Here is a 9,974-nt window from a genome sequence, read left to right on the forward strand (position 1 = left end):
TATTAAGCATTCAGTTGTTATCAGAAAACCATACCAACTTTGTACCCAAATACTCGTTTACAACAGCGGGTTACTCTGGACAATGAATGCTCCACGCGGTATAAACCAAATCACAAGGTCATACGTGCATGTAGAGCTGCCTTAAGGCTAAGCATAGATACACACCACAAGCCCAGGTTACTCTGGACTCCCCGGTATACTCTGGCCACATCTGACCCTGGTGGTAGCCCCCTGATAGCCTGGGTAACGCTATAAACGCAGGTTCCTCTGGACTTCCCAGTATACTCTGGCTACATCTAACCCCGGTAGCCCCCTGATCGCTTGAGCGATGCTACTGAAACACATTCAAGAAACATGGAAAAATAACCATCTCTCGGGTACAAGAATTAGTAGTTTGAAACCATTTCCATAACCGTTTAACAACCTTGATTCTACCATCAAGAGGTTTTTCATAAAAACCATACAAATCACAAGTATGTAAACTCTGATTTCAAACTACATTTTGATAAATCAAGATTGTATAAAACCATCGTGAGTTTAGAAACCATGATTTAAATATTTTTTAAATATCAGTCAAGTAAAACAGATCATGCCATCACATTTCATAAATCATAACATACTATAATATATAATTAGTTTTATATCAAAACATTCAAAAAAAAAACCACTCACTGTTAATCGGTTCCTCCTCATAATTTCGGTTTCTCCATCTCCCATTTATCCTGAAATTATATTGATAATCCTCTAGTTATCCTGAACGTAACCATAATCCAATTATTTGAAAATTAATCTTCAAGTATAACCAATTTCACTTAAACTTTTTTCAAATCCTTAATTTGATTCAAGGTAATGTTTGATTTGTAATTTGGTCCTTCAATTGCTCTAAAATTAACTCAAGACCTTAAAATTAATCTTCAATAAAAACTAATTCTATTCCAATTTTCCTTAATTTTTCTCATTAACCTAATTAGGGTTTACTTTAAATTAACCCCTTAATCAACTTCAAAGTTGACTTAAGATCTCAATTTCTTTAAATTTAAGGTTTAAGGTATCATAACAATACCAATTAGATCCCTAATTATGAGAACACTTAATTAACCTAAAACTGATTTTCCAACTTTTAATGATGGACAATAGATGACAGACAGAAGTCAAACAGGAAAGTCAACTCTTTCTTCAACCTCCAACCCAGAAATTTCCAGATTTGACCTCTGTTTTTCCGGTGAGCGTTTCAGACTTAAATTCATCATTTTCGGCCATTTAAAGCTTAATTAGCCTATACAAACCTTTTACCCATCCTCTTAATTAACTTACCTCAAAGTTTGGACGTCCGAATTGCCCTAGAACTCCTGGGATCGACCAATCTTTCAACAGTGTCCCTGTTTTCCCGGCGAGAAGTTACAGAATTTTTAGAGCTTAAAATCAGAAATTCCAGCCAATAACAATTAAATAAAAGACCATGGAACTCTAGAAGGACCTTATAAGTAACTTACCTTTAAATTTGGAGCTTCGAATTAGCCTCTAACTCCACGAATTTGCTAAAAACCCGAGCATTCTCTGTTTTCGTGATAACTCTAGCGCTACTGTTTTTCTTCGTTTTCCTTACTTCTTCGGCCAAATTTCTTCAAATAAAGCCTCCTACGAGCTTCTTATTTACTTCCTATTTAATTTTCTTTTATTTTGCCCAATTTTCCCTCACAAGAACGCCCCTAATTCGAAAACAACTTTTTCCTCTTCTTCGCTCGGCCAAACTCAGAAAATTCGCAATTCCCTTTCTCTCTTCAACTTATGATTAACCCTTAACCTCAAAGCCATCTAATAAGAAATTTCAATAGAAAGCACCTAAATTTTTCCAAAATCTCTCAAATTCTCTTTTTTCATCTTCCTCACAGTTCTCATCATGTTTTTCCCCTTAAATTTCCTTTGATTTTTAGCTAGCTTTTCCCAATAAATCTTCAACAAGCCAAATTTACTTTTAAAACTCATAAATTACCAAAATTTCACCACATTTCAAGATGTTGACTTTTTTTACTTTGACTTTGACCATTTGACCATTTGACTTTTAAAATTGACTTTGACCTATCCTGAGCATGCCAAATTCATCATCGAATTTACTTTACATGCTTAACTAGGTTTGTTACTTCAAATTATTCCTCCAATCCTTATTTCCTCTTCCTAAATGAAATCAATCCAAATATTTTTATTTTAAATTATAAATCTTAACAAGAGATCCACATCAAACTAGTCCCGAGTTCAATCTCAAATATGTGCTTGAGGGTCCTAAGAAAGATTAGAGATGTCTAATAGGCGTGATGTATCTGATGATTTGTGCTTCGATATTGCTTCGATATTTAAAGGGAGTGCAATAATTGTTAGAAGGCTTCACAGACAGATTATGCTCAAAAGAAGGTCATGATTATGCTTAAAAGAAGGTCGTTATCATGTATGATTAATTGTTGCTTTGTTGCATGAATTTCATTTTATCAAAGAAGTTGTTGCTCAAAAAGATGTTAAATTGGTCAAGGTGAGAATTTGTTAGATATAGGGAGACTAGAGAATCTAAGTGGACTTTTATTAGGGAGATTAGAGAATCTGGCATTTAAATAACAAATTATTTAAGTAGACTTTTATTAGGAAATCGGTGGAATTAAAGGTTCGATGGCAAACTTGTAAATATGGGCGGATGGCAATTTTTAAATAAATTGAATTTCTTCACTTTTTAGGGCTCCATCGTGTAAGCCATACGAGGGGCAAAAAAAAAATTGGGGCAGCCGCAATACACAACGCACTTAGAGGGAGAGAGAGAAGGAGACGACGAAAGACTTGGGTGATTCCAGTTTCGATCGACGACGCTGAAAAAGGTGGCATTCCGACGTGGGTAGTCTCCATTCGTAGGTGGTTTTTCCAGCATGGGTGTTCTCGGTGCGCTAGGTGGTCTGTTCGGCGCGGGTCTCCGACGATTGGATGTCCGTGTTCAGCGTGTGGGTAAAAATCGATCTGCAGGTATGTTCCGGGCGTGTGGGTCTCAATTTCAGAGCTATCTTAGTGCACAAATCTCTCTCGGTAATAGTGGATGCTTTTGACCGGCGGTATAGTCGGTAGATAAATTACAGATGGTTGATCTTCTTGATTTTCTGTAATTTGTAATCTCTCTTAATAAAATTGATTGGTTTTCAAATTGGTTTATTGGTCAAACCACCATATATATTCGTTCTGTTTTTGTCGCTAATTCATAGATCAATATGGAACAATTCAAGACCTAGACCAAAGTAGAGGTTTTAGAAATTTAGAGACCAAAAAAAACTTGTTAAAAATATATTTCATGTGTAGGATTCTCTCTCAATTGAAGCAGAGCATAGGATTAAAGTTTGGGAGAATTCAGAACTCCTCTATTTATAGAGTTCTAAGTATTCCTCTATTTATAGAGTTCTAAGTTAGGTTTTGTGAGCATGGACTTTGTTGGTCTATGGACCTAACTCTTCTGGCCAACTAATTGGATTTAAGACCTATTTGCCATTTGAATCAAAATAAGCCTAATTTTAAGCTCAATTGAACTTTAGCCCAAATCTTAATAATTAATTAGACCAAAATAATTAATTTGATTGAACGGTTAAGACGAAAATGCATTACATTATCAGGTTTGACCAATTTTTGTCTTTAATTCCAGTCCGGGACACATGTCAACTTTTTAATTAGTCCCAACTTTGATGATTTGTAATTTCATCATTAATTTGAGAAATGATGTGACAATTTGTAATTTATTCTTAAATTTCTCATTCAATCGGGCTTTTGAAAGTTAAACTTGATTAATTACAAAAAAAAAATGGAAAATTAATTTTTTAAAAAATAAAATACCAACTGTTTTCGTTTAATTGGCATGTAAATTTTCTTTTATTTGAATGTTGGATCTTTTCTTGTTGACTTCGTTTGGACTGATTGGTTTTGTTATGGAATGTTCTGCAGCTTACCTTTTTGGTATTGATATTGGTTACTTTGTCTGTCCCTTCCTTTTAGAAGTTGTTATAAAAGGAAGTATTAAAACCGATTGAAGGTAGGTTTTTGGATATAGACGTTCTTCTTGTGCGATTGTTGCAGAAAGAGTAGAAAGAAGCGCTGCTAAATTTATAGAAAGGGTATGTGATTCTTGAAAAGAAGTGAGTTTAGGGGAGTTTAAACATGCAAGATCGAACAAGCTTCTTCTAACTCAAGGGGAGCCTGAATTGTGAGAAGATCTTGAGAGAGGTGACATCAAGTTTAGGGGGAATCTAAACAAAATACCTATATAAAGTTTACTATATTACATGATAGTAGTTCTATTAGATAAGTAGTCTTCCTTGTAAACTTTTGAATATTATTATCTTCTTCTCATTTCGGTTCTAAGTCCTTAGATGTACGTAAAGTTATATCAAACTGGATTAACATCTTGTGTGTTATTTTTCTCTCTGTTTATCTCTGTGTTGGTTCACTTGTTAGCATCATTGTAACCCTCAACGTTCCTTTTATTTTTTACTACTGGTACATTTTCTTTTTCACCAACATTAAAAACTAATTATATATTTTTTTTACGACCATTACAAAGTGAAAAAGTGAACCATCCGCAATTTTAATACCTTTCTATTAAGTTTAGGCTTGAATTCGAGTTATTATATGTTTAATTAAAATAAATATGAGTCAGAAATAAAAGTTAATTCATACTTTCTTGTTGATTTTTTCATTGGAAAATTTATATCCTGAGAAGAAAAATACTGAGTTCAGGTCCTCCATTACCATCTGGATTCATCATGTAAAAAGCTTCTGAGTCACGGCTACCTACAACTCGCTCATAGTTTGCTCTCATGTAAAGTAACTCGCCCTCTGACCTGCTACCTTTTCGGCCGTCGTCCACCACAGGAATAACTCCAGCACCGACCGACACACGTTGCACGGTGTTCAGCACGTACCACTCGAACTCTCCACACACGCGCAACGTTGAGTGTCCACACTTTCTACCATTGCAATACATAGTCCATCTCGGCTCCTCAAACAACTTCCTTGGACGACTCTCTATTAAGAATACAAATTGTTAACATGAACATGGTTCAACTAGCATAAAAACCTACACGTGAATATTTTTCTAACTCACATATTATTAGTTTAAATACAATACTAATAATTACCCATCAAATCTTAGGCTAATTTTCTAATCTAGAAATGAGTTAGAGAGGAATTTGGATAATTGTAATGGTCAATAAATTGCCCATATTATTCCTCTTTATTTGATTTTGTATTAAAATTAAGAATATGTTATAAAATTTTAAACTTTCATTGTTTTATTATTTAGTCTTTCTATTTTGATAATAAGTTACTAAACTTTTTTATATTTTATATTAAATACGTTTATGTTTAATAAATAATTAAGACCAATTATAAAACACATAAATAAAAGAATCGATAAATTAGACGCAAAATTTGAAATATATATATATATATAAAGAAAAAACTAAATAGAAATGACAAATACATGCAATTCTAACTCAAAAATAAATTTAATATAATGTTTTTAGATTGGATAGTAATTTAATACCGTTATAGGCCGGTGCCTCAGATTCAAGGGCGATGCGGACCAGACCGGAGGACATTTCCTTGACTAGGAACGAGGTAGACGTAGCCAACTCAAGCAACAAAACCGGCTCGGACCGGGGGTCGAGCTGGACCGCAAAGGTGACGTGGCCACGGCGGCGGCCAAAGAGAGTTCCAGTGACGACTCTCCGGCCAAGAGAGGAGCTAACGGAGAGGTGGGTGGGGATGGAGAACCATTTACAAGTGGGAACGGAGAGAAGCTTGAGAAGAGAGTGGAGGAGGGTGGAGAATTTTGATCCGGCCGCCGCTTGGTGGTGGTGGCCATGGTGGCCGGAGTTTTTGTGGAGGAGGAATCTTCCGGAAAAGTTGTCTGGATTGGAATATTCCGGGGGGAGGTTGGAGGAGGAGAAGGATCTGAGGTGGTGGTGGCGATGTTGGTGGTCGGAGATGGAAGATGGGATTAGTTTTGTGGAGGTTTTAATGGCGGCCATGCAGCTTCTTGTTCTTTGGAGTCCTGTCATGGCGATGAGAGAGAAAAAGAAGAAGATGAAAAATGATAGATTTAGTGAAGAAGAAATGGAGAAAAAATCTTCATTTTGTAGAGAGAGAAAGGAAGAATAAGAAGGATTAGGGAAATGGTGGGGGAAAAGAAGCAGACAAGGGTTTATGATAGTGTTGGGAGTTGGCCATTAAAAAGGGAAGCCATGGAGGCTTTGGAGTCATGATCATCATTTTTGTGGACAATTCACAATTTTTAATTCCTTAATGTTCCTCGTGTGTTTGTTTGTGTCTCTATGTATCTGTACTAAATTATTTACTACTGCTATTTGATACCTTAAAATTAAGTATTAATTCCTTTCTTAACTTTTAATTTTATTACCAACCAAAGCATAGTTCAACTGACATAGTATTCATACATTTTAATTATAATACCTTTAAAAAAAACTTTTAATTGTACTGATGTGACTAAAAAATACTTAGTTCCATCTTTGATTGCACTTATCTCTTTGCATTCCATCAGAATTTGTCACATGATTAATTCTTCTAAGTATTTTAATTTATTGTTTACGTGTGTGGTGAGAGTAGGATGCAATAAAATTGAGTATCTTAGCAAATATTTTAGTTGGTCTTTATGTATCCTTATGTTGTCACTCATACTAAAAAAAATTAAAACATTTAAAAAATAGAAAGATTTATCACATGTCAAATTATGATTGGACAATTTGATGGAATGCACAAACATAGATAATGCTCATTGATGCACTTAAGAAACCGTTTTGTTTAAGGTTCTATTAATATCTGAGAATAAAAGATGACTGGGAATAACATGTTTAGAAATAAAAGATGACAATATTTTGTTGTGCATAGAAAATACTATTAAAATTTTATCAACAAAATTATATTTGTATTTAATTTATGAACTTAAGCATAACATTCTTATATAATTTTAATAAATTAATTAATTATATAATAAATATCATTTAATATATTGACAGAAACTAATTGATTAAGAATCCCTAATAATTTTGGTTATAATTTGAAAAATGAGTAATTTATAAGTAAAATTAAATAATTATTTTTCATTAATTAAATTTCAATATTTGGAATTTAAATTTTCATTAAATGATATGAAAAAAAAAGTATATTTTTAATAAACAATATATTACATAATATATTATATAAAAATGATAAAAATGTGATAAATATATGATATGTTAATAATGGATACTAAAAAAAAAGTTTCATAAATATGAGAATGAAATAAATAATTAAATGTTATGTTAATAAAGGTGTTTTTCTGTTTTAATAGTATTGATGATATAAATTAAAATTAAGAAAATGGTTAAATATTGTATAAAATACTCCAAAATTAAACTTTGAAGAACTTTATAAACCTTTCAACTTTATTGGAGTTGTTTTAAGTTTTTGTGATGTTTAAAGGGTACCATAAGTCACCTGGATTGATATTTTCAAGATTTTTTTTTTTTTAAGAAGTACGTAAGTGAAGACACAATATTTTGAAAAGAAAAAAAATAGCACGTAACTATTTATAGGGAAAAAAAATAAATAATTTTAAAGAGTTACAATCAAATTTGCCTCATCAAACTCTTTCCTTATGTTTATAGATTTTTAAATTGGCTGGATTGCACCTTAATTTTTTAATCTAACAACTTTAAATAACATTTCATCTTAATTCAATAATATATTATATCGGTCTTTTTATTCATTATTTTCTCTTATTTATAAAAATGATATTTTTTTAGAAAATTATTTCTCAAAAGATTTATGATCTACAATAATTTTAAATTCGATTTTGTGTCTATGAGGCATGATTTTTTTCAATTAAGTTGTATAATAACTGTTGTGCTATCTAGATCGAACAATGTAAATATTGACATATACAAAGATAAGATGTATAATGATTTCGTCTACATTACTTGACTTGTGCCTGTTTATACTGTTTGTTATGATTCAATATATGTATATATACACACATTAAATCAATCTATCACTTACTAACCTGAGTAGCATATCAAGGGACAATAATATAGTACCATAAAAGATCAACTATTGTGTCAAATGGAATGAATAACATAGTAACATAAAATATTTACATTATTTGGGTACTTTGGATTTTGTCAAAGGAAATGTGTAATGATGGTTTATCATTGCGAACATAGGTCACATATCGATATACACAAAGATAAATAATGAATAAATATAATAAAGAATTTAACTCACACTATAATTATTGGTATAGGAACTACTTATGAAGATTTTATAAAGTCGTAAGGACTAAATTTTAAAAACTAATGGAGATTAAATTCAAATTTAAATTTGGACCAAATTTATAATTTAACCTTTTAAATTTATTCAAGGCGAAAATTTTGTTTGAGTTAACATATATGAAAACAACAATTAATAAAATACAAGAAATTGACACACACATATATATTAAGAATTGAATAGAAATTTCAAATTTTTATTTTTTGGTATTTCAATTAGGGTTGTTTGCAAATATAGCAAAATGAGTAAGTTTATTTTTACAAACATAGTAAAATTCAGTGATAGACACTGATAGATACGATAATCATTACACTGACAGACGGTGACATATTGTTATATTTGAAAATATTTACGACTAATTTCACAAGCAATTATCCTTTCAATTATTCAATTTTTTTTTTTTTTTTGGTATTTCAAATATGATTATAAATGATGACATATTGTTATATTTGAAAATATTTACGACTAATTTTGCAAATAATTATCCTTTCAATTATTCAATTTCTTTTTTTTTTCTTTGATATTTCAAATATGATTATTGAAAAATACAAATTGGCTAGAAACATTTTGACCCTAATACATATATATGAAAGTTTAAATCACATATGTTCTACTTTTGAATGTTGTAACTAGATAAATATATTTTTAAAAGTACAAAGTATTTTTGAAACTTTTTGTTATAAAATTTAAATATTTTTAAATATTTTTTATATTTAAAAAGGTCCCAATTTTCTTTTATATTAAAATACAAAGCTATTTGTGTATAGCTTCATTAATCATGAAATTTAAACAATATATCTAATATATCATTTAATTTTTTTAATATTATTATCTTATCGATCCTTTATCCACCAAATTAAATATTTATGATTTGTTGAACATTTTGAAATTTCAAAACTTGAAATTAAATATAAAATTAAAAGTTTATATATTTATTAACTAATTTAAAAGTTTAAAAACTTAAACTTTAACATAAAACTAATCGTAATGGATTGAATATTTTGGTAATATAAAGAGTACAAAATAGTTGTTGATCGGTAATATCCATGTATTATTATTTTTTAAAAAACAAATCTTAATGTAGGTAATATAAATTGATGTCTTTTGAATTGACTCTTTGATCAATGATCACATGAATTTAAAAAAAGAAAAAGAAAAAATAAAAAAACCACGGTGTATGAAAATATAATTATTCGTATCTCTTGATGTGGACCGTTGGATAAAAAATTACATGAATGTGAAAAGTAAAGGTGTGGAAACGTGTGGTTGAGATTTGAGATAGAAATATATATAATTTCATATAAAATAATGATTATCCAAACGAAAATGTCTTTGCACGCTTGTTCGATGTGATCTCACCACTGTCCATATTTTAATATATATATATATATATATATATATATATATATAATACATATTTGAACGAAAAATTATTTCAAATGATAAAACTGTTGAAAATATTTACAAGATATAATAAAATTTTCAAATTATCAATTATAGGCACTAATATACACTAATAAATTTCTACCAATATCTATTTATATCATTAAATCTCATCGTTATTAGTTTTAAAATTTTGTCATATTTTATAAATATTTTGATATATTTTTCTATATTTAAAAACAGTC

The 9,974-nt window shown here is 30.2% G+C and overlaps 1 protein-coding gene and 1 long non-coding RNA gene across 2 annotated transcripts; one reads left to right on the plus strand and one right to left on the minus strand.

Moving 5' to 3' along the window:
* Nucleotides 1-2,721: 2,721 nt before the first annotated feature.
* LOC120069747 (uncharacterized) lies at nt 2,722-4,447 on the plus strand. Its single transcript, XR_005479658.2, has 2 exons — nt 2,722-3,003; nt 3,964-4,447. It is a non-coding gene; the product is annotated as an uncharacterized LOC120069747 (long non-coding RNA).
* Nucleotides 4,448-4,667: 220 nt separating this feature from the next.
* LOC120069746 (protein MIZU-KUSSEI 1-like) lies at nt 4,668-6,222 on the minus strand. Its single transcript, XM_039021538.2, has 2 exons — nt 5,564-6,222; nt 4,668-5,043 (listed from the first exon to the last, which is right to left on the minus strand). The coding sequence occupies exons 1-2, from the start codon at nt 6,078-6,080 to the stop codon at nt 4,724-4,726; spliced, it is 837 nt and encodes a 278-aa protein (XP_038877466.1). The 5' UTR covers nt 6,081-6,222; the 3' UTR covers nt 4,668-4,723.
* Between the last annotated feature and the right edge of the window lie 3,752 nt (nt 6,223-9,974).

Source organism: Benincasa hispida, chromosome 3 (genome assembly GCF_027475165.1).
Source record: "Benincasa hispida cultivar pf3 chromosome 3, pf3_genome.v1.1, whole genome shotgun sequence".
NCBI lineage: Eukaryota > Viridiplantae > Streptophyta > Magnoliopsida > Cucurbitales > Cucurbitaceae > Benincasa > Benincasa hispida.

Excerpts from the sequence above, each read along its gene's own strand:
- LOC120069746 (XM_039021538.2), bottom strand. The coding sequence starts at position 6,080 with ATGACAGGACTCCAAAGAACAAGAAGCTGCATGGCCGCCATTAAAACC. Across the intron at positions 5,044-5,563 it reads TGAGGCACCGGCCTATAACG|AGAGTCGTCCAAGGAAGTTG; the intron begins GTATTAAATTAC and ends TATTCTTAATAG.